Source organism: Notolepis coatsorum (genome assembly GCF_963971535.1).
Source record: "Notolepis coatsorum genome assembly, chromosome: 16".
NCBI lineage: Eukaryota > Metazoa > Chordata > Actinopteri > Aulopiformes > Paralepididae > Notolepis > Notolepis coatsorum.
In genome coordinates, this window is record NC_140180.1 from 9,384,216 (window position 1) to 9,403,050 (window position 18,835).

The 18,835-nt window shown below is 43.4% G+C and overlaps 1 protein-coding gene across 1 annotated transcript; it reads left to right on the forward strand.

Annotated features, from left to right (window-relative positions):
• Positions 1-7,690: 7,690 nt before the first annotated feature.
• arl9 (ADP-ribosylation factor-like 9) lies at positions 7,691-18,471 on the forward strand. Its single transcript, XM_084331841.1, has 4 exons — positions 7,691-8,068; positions 11,276-11,450; positions 14,115-14,290; positions 16,969-18,471. The coding sequence occupies exons 1-4, from the start codon at positions 7,805-7,807 to the stop codon at positions 17,149-17,151; spliced, it is 798 nt and encodes a 265-aa protein (XP_084187967.1). The 5' UTR covers positions 7,691-7,804; the 3' UTR covers positions 17,152-18,471.
• Positions 18,472-18,835: the final 364 nt, after the last annotated feature.

The window sequence follows — 18,835 nt, forward strand, 5'->3', positions numbered from 1 at the left end:
CAGAGAGAGAGAGAGAGAGAGAGAGAGAGAGAACCCTCTAATCGGTGATGTCACTGCGATGTAAAATCTGCTCCATAGACAATGAACGGGGCTCTGACTTTATGAGGCCATACAATGTTTACGTGAGCTCTTTACACCCAAATCAGTCCGAACCGGACATGAACCTACAATTAAAACCAGAATTTGAAGGAGGGCGTACTCACCAGGTTCTTATAACGTTGACTTTAAGGTACTCACGCCTTGTGACTTTGGTGCCTTTGGTCGCAGCGAGCCTGTGTAGATGTTCAGATAAACAATTGATTGAAAACTTTATTAACAGATTGCAGAATGGGTACAATACAGTACGGCTCAATACACACAAGTGTTAAGGGGATGCAGAAAGACTTTCGTCTTGTTTACATCAGGGTCCCCCCATTTTCAATTCATCATAACTGGATTAGGTTGAGAATCGGGAGAACTAGGTCATGGCTAACGTGCTCTGTTGTCTGCTGCAGTGCAAACCATTTTGTGGGTCACCCATTTAGACCTACAACGCCTGCTAATAATGCATTATATAGCCTGCATATATACACACAAATGTGTTTCCCGGTTTCAATGGGTTAAATGAAGACGGACAACGCAAGTTGTCACAAATGTAACAGTACATCAGGGGACCCTGATGTAAACAAGACGAAAGTCTTTCTCTGGTCTGCATCCCCTTAACAATTGTGTCTGTATTGAGCCGTACTGTATTGTACCCATTCTGCAATCTGTTAATAAAGTTTTCAATCAATCAATCAATCAATCTATATACCTGTATGTCATGTATGTCCCTATGCCACAAATGTCATGATGTTGTCGTGTATGTCATAAATGTCACTATGAATTGAAAATGGGGCACCCTGATGTAAACAAGACAAAACTGGTCTGCATCCCCTTAACAATTGTGTCTGTATTGAGCCGTACTGTATTTGTACCCAATCTGCAATCTGTTAAATAAAGTTTTCATTAATTCATCCATTAATTCAGTTGAATGGACTGTCTGTAATGACAGAAGAGCTCTGAGAGAGACCTGTCCCTGGTCCTGAAACCGCAATGACCTTTTTATTTAATTTTTTTGCTTTCAGACGTTCCTGACCTCCTGCTGACCCCCCCCCCCAGAGCCACGTGACCTCCCCTTACTGCGGTTCTCTTTTCAACTAGACCTACAAAGTCACCGACCAAGCTGATTGTCTGGTTTGTTTACAAATACAAGAGTATGGTGCACGTGCACCTGGAAGTCAGTCAGGGTTGGGGGTGTGGAGAGAGAGGTCATGCTCTGCTCATCATTCGTGATTTTCCATTATTAGATCAACATTATTTTACACCAGTTTTAGAACATTGTACACTACAACAGACGGCAAACTTGAACGCCAACATGATGTGGACAGTTGTTCACGCACGAAATGCAGCATTTCCCCCCCCCCTAATCAGAAGACGATTTATATTGTGGATTTTTTTAATCTAAATGACTACATTTTACATTTGAGATGCAGCCATAGCAACAAAAGGCGCTTGAACTTGTCGCGCACTGGATGATCGTATAAATTACATAGATGCAGAGATTAAACAAATTAAAACTCAACACATGAACAATCATAGGTGTCTAACAGTCAGCGCTCATTCAAGGCAGATTCATCCAATCTGACTTCAATCCGTTTTTTAAGTTACTAAAAAATATAAATTGAAATCTGCTAATTGCATCGGAGTTTCCGTAGGAATCTCCAGAACATTAGAGAGATGTGATCATGCATTGATGAATGAAAAGAATCACCTATATACCAGTCGATTAAGACAATAGCTCATTACATTATAGTGTCTTCGTGGGAATCACAAAAGCCCACAATAACTCCACATTTTGAAAATGTGTAAAGTTTTTTTTGTGCATATAACTTATAAGCGACCCATTGTAGCCGATCAATCAACATGATCCTCCTCCTCCATATAATAATATTGATAAGGTAGAGACGCACTCACCAGATAATGGAGAAGCATCCTACGTGACGAGTCAGAACCTCTGGGTAGTAGAACATGATGATCTGAAGTTGTTATACTAGTGGAGTATATGTAGATATATATTTATATAAACTATTTCATTCACAGCTAATAGGCTAGATTAGTAGCCTACAGATCGCAAGTATGGCACCAAGTTGTTTTTTTTTAAATTAAAGCGCGACAATCTCGACACCCGCACCTGTGTTCCTCCAGCGACAACAATGAGACTTCCGGTGTCCTGTTGGGAATATTCTAAATAAAATAACTTTAATTTAATTCAATTCAGTTAACACTTTATTATTATTACGACTCAGGGGGGTCCGTATAATAAAAGACAGGACAATACATGTGTTTTCTTATGAATAGAATAGAATACATATACAAATACCATAAAGCACCATAAATATAGTTTAAAAGAGAAAAAGAAAGAAAACAAATAAATACAGATTAATGTCTTACATGAACCAGTGTTTCCAAAGCTGGGATTGGAAAAAATATGTCAATAAAGTACTTGTCGACCTTAAACTAACCATATTACCATAACCCTAACCTTATTATTAACCACACTGTTACCTTAAACTAACCATAACATTAACCCTAACCTTAAACATAACCCTAACTTTGTAGTGTCAAATTTCCCTCTGGGTGATTAAAGTATTTCTATTCTATTCTATTCTATAATATCAAGTGCTGATTATCTAAGGGATTGTACTACTATCTAGTCCTATAAACTCAACTGCGCAGGACTCAAAGTGCCACTTTCAGAATATATTGGACACACTGTACAAGTCTACTGGCTTAATGGCAGCAGGACACATTATGTCCACAGACTCGGGAGGACCTCAAGGTTCCCATCCCACTGTCTTATTTAAGGCTGATGGTGACACGTCGTTGGTGTAAATGTAATATATAATATTCCTGGACTAAATCATATAACAAATTGTGTTTTGATTTTTGATTTATTTAACCAGGCAGGTAAATTAACCTCCCCCCAAACAAATTGATATTTACAATGATGGGTGACAGGGAAAAGGGACAAAACTAATCAAATAAAGGAAAAATAAAATAGAAAAGAGACAGATGATACATACATCAGAGGTAAGGGAAATAATATTAAAAACACACAGCAAACAAACAACCAAATAAGATGACAAGGTATATAATACATTAAGCAGACAAATTACAGTTAAAAGGCAGATGGGAGTCCCTGGGACAAAGTCTGATAATGAACCTTTAAATGGATAGTATCCGGCTTCAACATGGACGGTCGCATTTTACGTAGCTCCCGTAACCAACGCAACAGCCAACGCAACAGAGCAACAACAAAGTACTTTGCGCATTTTCTGTGGATTATGGATTTGTACCTGAATTCACAACTCAAGCAGCAACTCCAGACAGAAGTGGAGGGTAGCGAAAACGTAAATCAACAGTCTCATTGCGACTTCTACTTGTTAACGGGCACGGAGAGGAAACATCCACCCTTCGGAGCCTCGGCGATCCACGCAGTACTTACTGCAAATCCGGAACGAAAGAAATTACCCCCGGCAGGCAAGTGTAATAAGAGATCAATGTTTTTATTATATCTGCTCATGTCGGGTGACATACATCAGAACCCTGGTCCCGTAATGACACGGAACCAGAGACTACAGCAAGAAGCGATGGAGGTTCCCATCGCGACCAACAGCATCAACAACGCAACCTGTGGCTACATCTACTGCGCGGACGGCAACGCTTCCCCAATGACGCCGCAGCAGACGAGCACACGTGAGGCAGTGACGAGAGGAGGTGAACCGAGGGTCGAAACCATGACGACCATCTCGACGCGGGATGTAAACATCTCGACGCCCGATAGCCGGCTAGCTAGCAGAGCTAACAACAAAAACAACCAGGAACGAGTCCTTTGTTGTCCCAGCACGGCGCGGGACCCGACACCCCCCTCCCCCCTTCTTTGTTGTTCCAACACGGCGCGGGACCCGACGCCCCCCCCCCCCCTTCCCACCCACAACAACACAGAGGAACAGATCACAAACGGACAATACTTCGAACCTGCCAACATAAATGAAATAACCAACGCCAATGGACTGAACATTTTTCACATTAACATTAACAGCTTAAAAAACAAATTGGATGAAATCAAGCAAATATTCATAAATGGTAAGGCAAACATACTGTGCTTCTCAGAAACTAAGCTCGACGATTCTGTAAAAGATCCAGAGATAGAGATTGAGAACTACTCAATAATCAGGAATGATAGGAACAAACATGGAGGTGGTGTCTGTATGTACATACACAAGGACACCAAATTCATCAACAGAAATGACCTGAATCATAAATCAATTGAAACTGTATGGGTGGAAATCCTATTCGAAAGGGCGAAATCCCTACTGGTTGGCACAGTCTACAGGCCGCCAGATCATAGTGGCTTTTATGATACAATGGATGGGTGTTTAGCTGGAGTTGAGGATGTAGACAAAATTCTTATTGGAGACTGGAACACGGATATGCAACGAAAAGATGCACCCGTCTTCAAGGCCTTCAGTAGGTTTTGTGATCTGCATGGCCTCAGCCAGCTAATCACCCAACCCACACGTGTATGTGAATCAACTCAGACTACCATTGACCTCATTCTGACCTCCGACAAGTCCAAGATCTCAAATAAAGGGGTTATAGCATGTGGGTTAAGTGATCATTATATGATATTCTGTACCCGAAAAAAACTAAAACAAAAGGCTGGCTGCCACAAAACAGTCACATCTAGAGACCTCAAAACCTACTCTAGCGAGGCCTTCAACCTTGAACTGGAGAGTCTGGACTGGTCAGATGAACTCAATGGTACACTGGTTGACGAAACATGGCTTGGTTTCAAAACCAAATTCTCAGCAATACTAAACGACATGGCCCCCCTAAGAACCACCAGGGTAAAAAATCGCGCTGAGCCGTGGATGCACTCCGAAATACTGGCCGCTATGAAAACCAGAGACAAAAAATGCTCTGAGTTTCGTAAAAGTCAGTCAAAGCTTACTAAAAGCACGAGCAGTGAACTCCAAGCCCACGTGACTGAACTCAAACTAGAAAGAAACAGACTAAGAAACGACGTAAACTCCATGATCAAAACTGCAAAAAAGAATTTCATCAATGACAAAACTGAGGAAAACAAAAACAAACCACGTGAACTTTGGAAATTACTCAATAATCAACTAGGATGCAGTAAAAAACTTAAAACCAGATTCTCAAACATAAACATAAAAACTGACAACACGCTCATCACAGACAAGCTGGATGTAGCCAATTACTTAAACATTTTCTTCACAAACATAGCCACAACACTGGTAAACAAACTACCCTCCCACTCAGGGCTTTATGGGGTAGAACACATAGTAGCTTTCTACAAAAACCTAGGGGTCCGCAAGGACGACTTCAAGCTGGAAATGGTAACAACAGATGAGGTACTCAATAAACTGAGCGCCCTCCAACCTAACAAGGCCACTGGCCATGACAACATCCCCTCCAAATTCCTCAGAGACTCAGCAGCCGCCATCACACCAATCATCACACACATAATAAACCTCTCCATAAAACAGGGACACGTCCCCAAGGACTTCAAAATTGCGAGGGTGACCCCTCTGCACAAAAAGGGCAGCAAATTAGACCCAGGCAACTACCGCCCTGTTTCTATTCTCACCTCCATCTCGAAAGTCATGGAAAAAATAGTCTACGAACAGGTCGAAAAGTACCTAGCGGAAAAAAATCTAATCTACGAATTCCAATCTGGCTTCAGAACATCCCACTCCACTGACACATGCCTTCTCTATTTGAATGACCACATCAAACAAGAGGTGGACGCAGGCAAATACTGCGGCATGGTCATGCTGGACCTACAAAAGGCCTTTGACACGGTCAATCACTCCATTCTGATTGACAAGCTAAAAGCAATTGGTTTTGATAGTCTATCAGTGAGCTGGATGCAATCCTACCTTGAGGGGAGGGAACAGATGGTGGAGGTAAACGGTACCCTATCCCCCCCCCTCACAGTGAGCTGTGGTGTTCCACAAGGAAGCATACTAGGACCGCTACTGTTCCTAATTTATGCAAATGACATGTCGTCAGCTTGTGACTGCAACTTGTTCCTGTTTGCGGACGACTCAGCCCTGCTGGTCTCTGACAAGAACAAGTTACAGGTTGAAAAAACCCTCAGCTCGGAACTAGGCAGAATCTGCATATGGCTCGCTGATAACAAACTATCATTACACATGGGCAAAACAGAGTCCATTCTCTTCGGTTCAAATAACAAACTCAGCAAGACCGACGGCTTCTCAGTTACAGTGGGTGACAATATTGTCACAAGGAAAGATGAAATTACCTACCTGGGGTCCATCCTAGAGGCTAATCTCTCCTGTGACAAAATGGCATCCAATGTAATAAAAAAAGTCAACCAACGAACTCGATTCTTGTACCGGATCTCCTCTCTGGTAAACAAGAACACCCTGAAGACTCTGGCAGGAGCACTCATTCAGGGGTACTACGACTATGCTTGCACCTCATGGTACCAAAGCACCTCAAAGGCGCTAAAAACAAAATTACAAACATCTCAAAACAAACTGGTCAGACTACTGCTTGACCTTACTCCTAGAACCCACCTCACCCCTGCCCACTTCGACAACCTAGGATGGCTTAGAGTAGACGACAGAGTACAACAACTTGCAATGGGCCTGGTCTACAAGATACACTACACGACCAAGGTACCCATGTACATGTCAAAATACTTCCCAAAGGTCAGTGAATACCACGATCACAACACCAGAGGGAGCTCCACAAATCATGTCAAACCCAGATTCGGCTCAAATAAGGGACTAAACACGTTTCGCAATTATGCCACATCAATGTGGAACGCCCTACCCAAAGCTGTAAAGGAATGTGGATCACTACCCACTTTCAAAACCTCTCTCAAGGGACACCTACGGGAGACTGCAATTCAACACTGGCCCCTGTAAATATCCTAACCCAATCATTCCAACCCCCTCCAATGTACAGTCATTTACCTAGTATGGTTTTGTCAATAGTTCAATGTACAATTGTGTTTGTTTGTACAGTGTCTCCTCCCCCCCCCCCCTCAATGTACAGTGTTACTTGTTTATACAGTGTGCCCCCCGCCCCCCCCCCCCCCCCCCAACCACCTCCAATGTAAATTACCCAGTATGGTTGTCAATATCCCAATGTACCCAACCCCCCCCACCCAACCTCCAATGTACAGTTTCTACGTCAAATGTATATACTCCCTTTTCTTGACTCCTTCTGTATCACAAACAGTACTGTATTTGCAAATCTGGTATGTCATAAATGTATAGATGTAGCAGTACTGACTATCTGTATGTCATGTATGTCATATATGTCTATATGAATTGAAAATGGGGGACCCTGATGGAAACAAGACAAACGTCTTTCTCAGGTCTGCATCCCCTTAACAATTGTATGTATTGAGCCGTACTGTATTGTACCCATTCTGCAATCTGTTAAATAAAGTTTTCATTCATTCATTCATTCAGGTCCATGGCCAACCGCGTGCTGCCCTCTGCTGGACGTATTCAAAAAGTGCAGCAAAAAAAAGAAAAAAAAGAAAAAAAACACCAGCCCGGAAATATCGCGTTGAGAAGTTCCTGTCTGACTGACTAATCCCCACTTGTAGTCAACTGGTGGTGGATAAATTATAAACTTTCAGCTTTCTACTACCTTAAAAATGACGACAGCGGACACGTTAAAACAATAACCATCAGGTGTGTGAAGATTGTAAACCATGCCTGGGTTCAGAGAAGCCGGGGTTTTGGGTGCATCTGTTGCACTTGCGGGAGGATTGGCTTATGTCATTTGGACGCATGTGTCCTCTGGATGGACGGGGCGAGAGGAGCCGCCACGACCAGAGACACAACGACCAGAGCAAGATGCTGCCCAAGAAACTAAACGCGAGGAGGAACAGGATGACGAACCTGCTCCAAAAGACACCGATATGGTATCTGCAGCAGAACCTCTTCTAGAGGCACAGGATGCATCAACAACGGAGGTATGTATGAGGTATTATATTATGTTTGTTATGATGATGAATTGGAAAATGGGGGACCCTGATGTAAACAAGACGAAAGTCTTTCTCTGGTCTGCATCCCCCCCTTAACAATTGTGTGTATTGAGCCGTACTGTATTATTGTACCCATTCTGCAATCTGTTAATAAAATGTTCAATCAATCAATCAATCGCCTTTACATGATCCAGTTCTGTTTTGGGACACGCCTCCTTGACAACAGTTGCTGTTTGTTGCTGAAAGAATGGGTTTCATTGTTATTTGAACATTTCCATTACTTTCTTTCTTCATTTTCAAATGAACCGGGAAAATTAGATCCGATACCGGCCTTTTTCTTTTTTACCAGACGATTTCATGACCCGGGGACCTATTCCTGTCTCTGAGGTCTGTCTAGAGTAGGTCTGCGGTCAACTGACCCCCCCCCCCCAGTATGATATGATTTTATATCAGGTTTGATATCAATTTACCAATTGACTGCATAGGAGTAAAACAATCCAACGACCTTAAGTCCCTATAAGTGGACCAAAACCATTTGTGCATATATTTATGCAAAACCTGATGTTGTTGTTGATCTATTCCAACACTTTTTATTTACATCCATCATCCAGAAACTAACCACCAAATCAATGTATTTGAATAAATCATTTCCCCCCCTCAAGCTTTTGCCAATACTACGTTCCTCAAGAATCACAGGGAAACATGTGCCCTTACAAAAAAGTATGGTATTCCCAAAAGAACACTGTAATTCTTAGGTCATCATCGTGGTTGTGTCCAAACTAATGCCACAAACTAATATGCCAATTTGTATACACACACACACACACACACACACTGTCAGGTCAAACTGCACCTCTCACACTGACTGATTGGTAACCAATTAGCGGCGGGTGATAATATGCCAATACCATCAGTATTGCCCCCCCCCCCCCCCCCCCTTATTGGTAAGGCCTAACAAAAATAATGGTTGGTTTCAGGTTGCCGACCGACCCTGCCGATTTAGGTGCGACCCAATATATTTTATGAGTTTAAAAAAAAAATTATATATTTAAAAAAAAAAAAATCATTTTTTTTTTTTTTTTTTTTTTTTAGAATAAAGTTTCATAGAAATCTTAGTCAAACATTTAGTATTATGGATATTAAACATGCTGGCAGAGTACATGCATCCATGTTGTTGTGAACATTTTAACCCTTTCACTGCCACACGACAGCCGGTTAACCCTTTCACTGTGACAATACAGAAGGTTAGCCCTTTACTATCACACAACCGACGGCGATGCTCCATCATTAGCATCATTAGCTCCGCATCCGCGGAGCTAATGATGCTAATGATGGAGCATCGCCGTCGGTTGTGTGATAGTAAAGGGCTAACCTTCTGTCGTGTGGCAGTGAAAGGGTTAATTAAATAAAGAAATTCCCTATCCATAGTCGCCGTGGGAAAGAATAAAAAAAAAAAAAAAAAAAATCCCTACCTACCCATGGCCAAACTGACAACCAACCTGAAACCAACTATTATTTTTGTTAGGCCTAACCAATTAGCGGCAGGTGCTGATCAACTACTGACTACCAGCCCAATCAGGGTTCAATCAGCAGCAGCAGCTGTGTGGTGTGCCTCACAGCCTCACTGCTTCTAACAGGAGACATCAGTTTGAAGAACATTCTCCATGCAAAGTTAAGTTACCTTAGCTGGACTGTGTTGTGCATGTGATGTAACTGTTATGTTCACAACCCGGATACAATTGAACAAAGTACAAAAGTAGTACTTTGGAGATATATACACAGTATGACTGTTACCTTGGCAGTACCATGGTGATATATGACTGTTACCATGGTGATATATGACTGTTACCATGGTGATATGACTGTTACCTTGGTGATATGACTGTTACCTTGGCAGTACCATGGTGATATATGACTGTTACCTTGGCAGTACCATGGTGATATATGACTGTTACCATGGTGATATGACTGTTACCTTGGCAGTGCCATGGTGATATGACTGTTACCATGGTGATATATGACTGTTACCATGGTGATATGACTGTTACCTTGGCAGTGCCATGGTGATATGACTGTTACCATGGTGATATATGACTGTTACCATGGCATGATGGCAGTACCATGGTGATATGACTGTTACCATGGTGATATATGACTGTTACCTTGGCAGTACCATGGTGATATATGACTGTTACATTGGCAGTACCATGGTGATATATGACTGTTACCTTGGCAGTACCATGGTGATATATGACTGTTACCTTGGCAGTACCATGGTGATATGACTGTTACCATGGTGATATATGACTGTTACCTTGGCAGTACCATGGTGATATGACTGTTACCATGGTGATATATGACTGTTACCATGGTGATATATGACTGTTACCTTGGCAGTACCATGGTGATATATGACTGTTACCTTGGCAGTACCATGGTGATATATGACTGTTACCATGGTGATATATGACTGTTACCTTGGCAGTACCATGGTGATATGACTGTTACCATGGTGATATATGACTGTTACCTTGGCAGTACCATGGTGATATGACTGTTACCTTGGCAGTACCATGGTGATATATGACTGTTACATTGGCAGTACCATGGTGATATATGACTGTTACATTGGCAGTACCATGGTGATATGACTGTTACATTGGCAGTACCATGGTGATATATGACTGTTACCATGGTGATATATGACTGTTACATTGGCAGTACCATGGTGATATATGACTGTTACCATGGTGATATATGACTGTTACCTTGGCAGTACCATGGTGATATATGACTGTTACCATGGCAGTACCATGGTGATATATGACTGTTACCTTGGCAGTACCATGGTGATATATGACTGTTACATTGGCAGTACCATGGTGATATATGACTGTTACCTTGGCAGTACCATGGTGATATATGACTGTTACCTTGGCAGTACCATGGTGATATATGACTGTTACCTTGGCAGTACCATGGTGATATATGACTGTTACCTTGGCAGTACCATGGTGATATATGACTGTTACCTTGGCAGTACCATGGTGATATATGACTGTTACCTTGGCAGTACCATGGTGATATATGACTGTTACCTTGGCAGTACCATGGTGATATATGACTGTTACCATGGTTGATATATGACTGTTACCCTGGTTGATAACTAACTATGTGTAACTATCGACCCGCCAGTCCAAGCCCGTGGAGAAGGGCACTCAGGTGCTGGTGCTCGGCCTGGACGGCGCCGGGAAGACCAGCGTCCTGCACTGCTTCGCCACCGGCAGCCTGGAGCAGGAAGTGGAGCCCACCCAGGGCTTCAACGCCGTCTCCATCAACAGGGAGGACCTGCAGATCGAGTTCTTGGAGAGTAAGACACACTGAGACTTGAGTGAAAACTCCCTTCTTCCAGGCGGGGCTGGGAGGTGTAATCGTGTCTACGAGCATGGTGCCAGTTTGATGCGTGGCCGTTCGGAGTGCGTGGCCGTTCGGAGTGCGTGGCCGCTGGGGAACGCGTGGCAGTCGGGAATAGGGGTGTAACGATTCGACCTCGCAACGATTCTATTCGATTACGATTCTTCAGGCAACGATTCAATGCATCATGAAATCTCTTCATTTGACCTCGATTTGATTCGATGAATTTTTTTCTTAATTTTCGATAACTTTTCTATCAGTTAATTCCCCAAAAATGTTTGAATACACAAATGTGCCTGGGGGAACTGATTCACTCGGCATGAATGGACTATAGGTCAATAATAAAAACAATACACACACAAAAAAAACATAAAAAAAAAGAAGAAAAGAAAATGTATATATATTTTTAAATTTCGATTCTAAAATATTCAAATCGATGCATCGAATCGAACACATTAGAATCGATGCATTTCGATTAATCGATTACATGATCATCGTTACACCCCTAGTCGGGAACGCTCCGTGCGGTCGGTGCGTACCATGTGTCTCTGTGCGTACTGTGTGTCCGTGTCTCCATGTGTACCGTGTCTCCATGCGTACCGTGTCTCCGTGCAGGACGCGTGTTGCTTTTTAACAGCGGAGGAGTGCAAGAATGTGACAATGTGACCGCGGCAGCGCGAGAGAGCGGCAGTGCGGAAATAGGCTGTCTATTGCCATTCTCTAAGACAAACTCTAACCTTAACCAGCTCCTTAACAGCGCCTAAACTTAACCTTTCTAACCTTAACCAACTCCGAAACAATGCCTAACCTTAACCTTAACCTTAACCATGCCTAACCTTAACCGGCGAAAGAATACACGTTAAAAAAAATAAAATAAAAAAAATTGATGGGATTCTCTGCCGCTCCGCTCTGCGGTTGCCGCGCCTGCCGCGGGGCGTGTCGCAGCCAATCAGGGAAAACGCGGAAGCATTCGGCGCACTCCTTCGCTGTTAATAAGCAATAGGCGTGCAGGATGGGTTTTGCTTGGCCCTCAGGAGTGATGTTTGGTAGCGTAGGTGAGAAGCGTGGCGTGGTATGGCTGCTTGGAGCGTAGGTGAGAAGCGTGGCGTGGTATGGCTGCTTGGAGCGTAGGTGAGAAGCGTGGTATGGCATGGCTGCTTGGAGCGTAGGTGAGAAGCGTGGTATGGCTGCTTGGAGCGTAGGTGAGAAGCGTGGTATGGCTGCTTGGAGCGTAGGTGAGAAGCGTGGCGTGGTATGGCTGCTTGGAGCGTAGGTGAGAAGCGTGGTATGGTATGGCTGCTTGGAGCGTAGGTGAGAAGCGTGGCGTGGTATGGCTGCTTGGAGCGTAGGTGAGAAGCGTGGTGTGGTATGGCTGCTTGGAGCGTAGGTGAGAAGCGTGGCATGGCATGGCTGCTTGGAGCGTAGGTGAGAAGCGTGGCGTGGTATGGCTGCTTGGAGCGTAGGTGAGAAGCGTGGCATGGCATGGCTGCTTGGAGCGTAGGTGAGAAGCGTGGCGTGGTATGGCTGCTTGGAGCGTAGGTGAGAAGCGTGGCATGGCATGGCTGCTTGGAGCGTAGGTGAGAAGCGTGGCGTGGCATGGCTGCTTGGAGCGTAGGTGAGAAGCGTGGCGTGGTATGGCTGCTTGGAGCGTAGGTGAGAAGCGTGGCGTGGCATGGCTGCTTGGAGCGTAGGTGAGAAGCGTGGCGTGGTATGGCTGCTTGGAGCGTAGGTGAGAAGCGTGGCGTGGTATGGCTGCTTGGAGCGTAGGTGAGAAGCGTGGCATGGCATGGCTGCTTGGAGCGTAGGTGAGAAGCGTGGAATGGCTGCACGCACGAGGACGCCATCCTCCCAACAGTAAGCAGCATGAAGAAATCTCCTCTTCAGGCAACACTGCTGCGATAGACTTAAGACAAAGATGGGCTGCTACAAGCTGCTCTGTGCCTCGGCTTGATATCAGACTCGACGGGCAAAAGGTAACGGGACTGGACCATGTCACCTCCTCCGTGGACTCTGCTCATCTACGGTGGGCTCGGTAGTCATGAACTCTACAGTTTCCTTTTTTTTTTTTTTTTATCCACTTTTTCTCATTTTTCTATTTTTCTCTCATCCCAATTTCACCTCGCCAATTCTCCCCTCCCCTGACTCGAACGTTGCTAGACCATGCCTCCCACTGGTCGGCTGCAGTGAGGACCAAACCTTGCATCACGTGTCCCCTCCGGTACACGAGGAGGCAGCCGTCGCATATTTTCACCTGTACAGCGCGATCTCTCAGTGGCGAGGAGTAACGCGTGGTGGGAGGCTCACGCTGCCCCCCGATGCTTCCTGATTCTGCTGTACTCGCGCGCCACCAACCGACCTGTAGGAGTCGCTGTCCACAATGCAATGACATGCAGTAAACACAAAATAAATGTTCTGGTATTATCCTGTTCCCACTATAACGTATCGGGAGAAAGAACACTGCAAAATGTTTTTTTAATCACACATACATTGTATATTACTATTGCACTTTACTGTTACAATCTTCTTTTAGTTGTACTTTACCTGTGTAATGACAATGAATTTGAATCTAATCTAAAAAGGCAAAGTGACTAACTGTGTTTGTTTGACTTTCTCAATGTAGTCGGAGGCCAAGAGCACCTGAGGCAGTACTGGCCCAAGTACATCGCCAAGGCCATGGTGCTGGTGTTCGTGGTGGACTCCACCGACGCCGAGCGGTTCCCCGTGGCCAAGAAGCACCTCCACGAGCTGGTGTCTGCCGACCCGCACCTCCCCTTGGTGATACTGGCCAACAAGCAGGTGAGAGTAATAATAATAATAACTTAGTTTATTTGTATAGCACTTTTCATACAGAAATTGCCGTTCAAAGTGCTTCACAACGGTAATAAAAAATACAGGCATAAGCGAGCATAAAAAAGATGGAGAGGTAGCGAGGTAAGGTAAATCACAGTGTTTCACATTAGGATCTAGCATCCCAATAGGCCTCTCTGTTTACAGTTTCATTCTGTAATACAAATAATAAAAAATAGTTTAAAATGAATTCAGTTTAAAAATAGGCTAAAAAATTCTAAAATAGAACGGACATACAACAGGGTATTTAACATACAACAGAGCAGTGCATCAGTAAGAAGTATAAAATAGTTCAATTTTGAATGACAACAGAGCAGTGCTCTTAAAATTACAGTGCATAGGAGGTAGTCAAGTGAGATCAAATTTGTATAGAACCGACACATGAATTTGATAGGAAGTGTATAAAAGTAGGTAGGGTAAGAATAGTGCAGGTAAAGTACAATTTGTGTCAGGATATCCCTGATTTCATTTAAATGCCTGAGCAAAGAGATGGGTTTTAAGCTGTCCTTTGAAGTAGGGCTGGGCGATATGACGATATTATATAAATATCGGGTACAGTTCATTAACGATACACTTTTTTAACGTATTGTGGATATCGTGATGTTTTGCCCAAGAGGATTGTGTCGCGTCAATCTGGTCCACACCCGTTCAAACTTTTGAACAACGCCGCCCCCACACACACTACTGCATCAAAGTTACTAATTATTATTAACAAAGGCATTCGTTTTGTGGCATTAACGTTATATAGTTACACGTTCAATAACATTAGCGTATTTACCCAAACATAGCAACGTCCGATGACGACATAGATAGCAAGCGTTACTGTTCATATCTCAGCCCGTGCGGAGTTGTGCATGCCCATTCTGCGGTCTGTTAATAAAGTTTTCAATCAGACAGATGTATGGAAAGGCTTTTATTATAACATTTGTTGCAATAAAATCATTATGGCTTGTTTAGTCATGCTGCGGTGCGCTGGTAATCACTCGTCTGCCGCAGGGAGCTGTTGTTGTCGTTGAGCTGAGCTCTCGTCAAAATCAATTGCGGAAGTAAAAAACGCATAGAGCTTGCCGATTGGTGCTAAGAACAGCAGGGCGGGTTCAATCGGTGTGACGTAATTGGCAGACTCGACTGTCAATCAAAATTATTCTGTTGCCGGCTGAATGATCGAATGAATGAAAACGTTATTAACGATTGCAGAATGGGTCCAATACAGCTCAATACAACAACAGTGGACTGGGGGATGAAGACCAGAAAAAGACTTTCGGCTTTTTTACATAAGGGTCCTCCATTTTCAATTCATCAAAACATTTAGAGACATACAAATATACAGTAGTTTCATAAAAATGCTAAAATGCTATTTATTGATTGATTGATTGATTTAAAACTTTATTAACATATTGCAGAATGGGTACAGTACAGCTCAATACATAAAATTGTTAAGGGGATGCAGACCAGAGAAAGTCTTTCGTCTTGTTTACATCAGGGTCCCCCATTTTCAATTAATCATATTTCATATCTAAATCATATAATATCTCATTGCTAAATATATGCAATATATAATCTAATAATCCAATAATCTAAATCTAATATATAATATAAAAATGCTAAATGCATGGGTATTTTATTTAGTCTTTAATGTTAGCTTGCAAACTCAAATACTGTCTTGGTAAGCCTCATAATGAATTGTTTGGGGGAAAAAAGAAAAACATTGTGATGTGTATCGTGTATCGCCGAAAGGTCAGAAAATATCGTGATATCATATTTAGGCCATATTGCCCAGCCCTGCTTTGAAGATGTCTAGACTCGAGTGACGGCATTCACCAAGTATCGAGCACTGCGACAGGAAGTCAGCTGCAGTCTTAGCCGTTTCCACATATACATCAGTATCCAAGCTCAAAATAACAGTGTATCCCGGCTAGCATATTCACGTTTCTTATTATCAGGACAAGAGTTTACCAGGGTTATTGTAAACACTATGTAGAGGAATTTACCACGAGTAAGGATGTACTCAGTCAGATGTAGACTTAGAGTTAACGTAACTGTATTTAGCTCAAACAGAGTATCGAGTACAAATGGGTAGAGAGTTATTGCAGGATGACTCCAGGAGGAGACGGGCCTAATATCCCTCCAAAGCTCCAGAGTCCAGTAAAACCTAGGTCTTTATAGTCTAGAGAAAGGGATTGTGGGTAGGATGGCCCAGGTATTGGGTTGGAGGGGTATACGTATATTTCATTTTACACCATCGAGGAGACAGTATTTAAATGGGGGGGGGGGGGGGGGGGGGGAGATTATGTAAGGGATAACGTATAGCTACGAGGTCATTGTCGCAAAATAATTATCTTATCTTACTGGTTATCCGAGTAAGATGTACTGGCAGTTTATTCCAATATGACTCTATATAACACAGTTTTCTTTGCTGCATTTGGTTTTTGGTAGTAGCAGTGTGAACGTTTCCCTACAGGCGTGCCTAGTATTATACTTGTGTCGATCATGTGTACATGTTAGCTGTGAATACAAACAGATAGGTTCTCTTGAGATATATATATTATATATTCCTCATGAACAAGATCAGGGTTATCGGGGATATCAGGGTTGCGGGCGCGTCACCCTCGCCTCGTCTCTTGCAGGACCTGCCGGCCGCCCGCAGCATCACGGAGCTCCACGACGCGCTGGCCCTGGCCGCGGTGGGAGACCGACGCAAGCTGTTCCTCATCGGCACCCACGTGAAGCGAGGGGAGGCCCCGCGGCCGGGCTCCGGCGTGCAGGACGCGCGGGACCTCATCGTCCAGATGGTGTGCGACGGCAGATAAGGGGAAGAACGCTGCCGCCGCCGCTGCTGCTGCGGCCGCCAGACGACTGTAGTCCGTCGGTTTGTTGTTGTTGTTGTTTTTGTTTAGTCTTGGGTGTTTTTCATGTGGTTTTGTGGAGTAGATATTTTGCACTTTTTTTTTTTGGTAGTTCTATTTCCTCTAGTGGCAACGGCGGTCTCATCGGAAGATAAAGTACTTCATCGACCACAGGAGGAGATTTACATAATGTATGTTATGTTATATATATACTGTATGTTATATATATATATATATAAGTTATATATATTTACGTTGAGTGCACTCGCCACTAGACCAAGCCACCATAAATATATTACTTATGGCTATAACATAACGCGTACGCTATGTACCTTTTTCCTGTCGTTGATGCATATGATATTCACATATTTTAAGTGGCGATTGTGCTGCTGGTGGTCGACCGATACAGGTTCAGCTCAATGGCCGACGCTGATCGCGATACTGATATTTACTTATTTGATTTTATTTGGATTCTTTTCTTTTTTTGACATATTGATTTTCCAGGTATGCTAGTAGCATGGAGTGATTTTGTATCGACGGATTCCTTTGTGATCCCTTTGTTTCACGCGATACCAACATGCTCGCTCTAGCGTTGAAACTGAGCCTGCGAAAGATGCTAATGTCGGTGGGCCGAATATATAAGGATTTGATATCGGCCGAGACTAGTATTTAAAAAAAAAACAGCTAATATCGGTCGACCACTAATTGGAATTTCCTCCTCAGTATTTCGAATTTGGATACTGATTATATTATAAATCTACTTTAAAGGGATAGTTCATGTTTTTTCCACTTTAATTCGTACTAAATACTTGCCAGTAGTGTAGTTGATGCGTAAAAAAAACCTTAGCTTAACTCACAGAGTCCCGTGTTTGGACTTCTGTCCCAGTTCTGAGTGGACCAGGAAGCTTCACACAGGCGGCAAAATGGGTCCTTCGTAACAAAAGAAAGTGTTAATCCTTCGTAGTAACTGTGTCGTCGTCACACTGGGGCCCGTTCCAAGACATCACGACGGTCTGAGAGCAGAATCGAGCGTAGGAAACGGGACTATCCCCAGGACTCTCAAACAATATGCTGCTGCTGAGTCTCTACTAGGGGGAGAACATGCCTCTTGTGTGTGTGTGTGTGCAGACTCTCCCCATTTGCGCCCCACAGTTTGAGAATCACTGATTTAGCCTGTGTGTGTGTGTGTGTGTGTGTGTGTAAGAGAGAGAGAGAGAATTTCCTGAGAGCAGTTACACATTTAAATCATTTAAATCAAAATTTATGTCCAAGGCCTGCTTTACGTTCTCCTGTAAATGTACATGGGGGGGGGGGGGGGGGGGGGGCAGGCATTGTTAAGATAAGATATTTGATCTCGAAACGGGCCCCCTAAACCGTAGGGTTCAGAACCCTCAACCCTGCCAGAACTCACAGGACTTTGTGAGCAAACTAATGCTTATGCGTTGACTACACACTACTGTCAAGTACTTCATACCACTTGATGTAAAAAAAAAAATTAAAACCCAAACTATCCCTTTTTAATACCGTGGCTATAGGTCGTGAGACTAGAAACCACAAATCCTCTTTAATATCAATATGATAATTCTGACTCTACACACTGGCCGGCGTCGGATGTTGTTTTTGTAAACGCAGCTGCCGCTTCACCCGT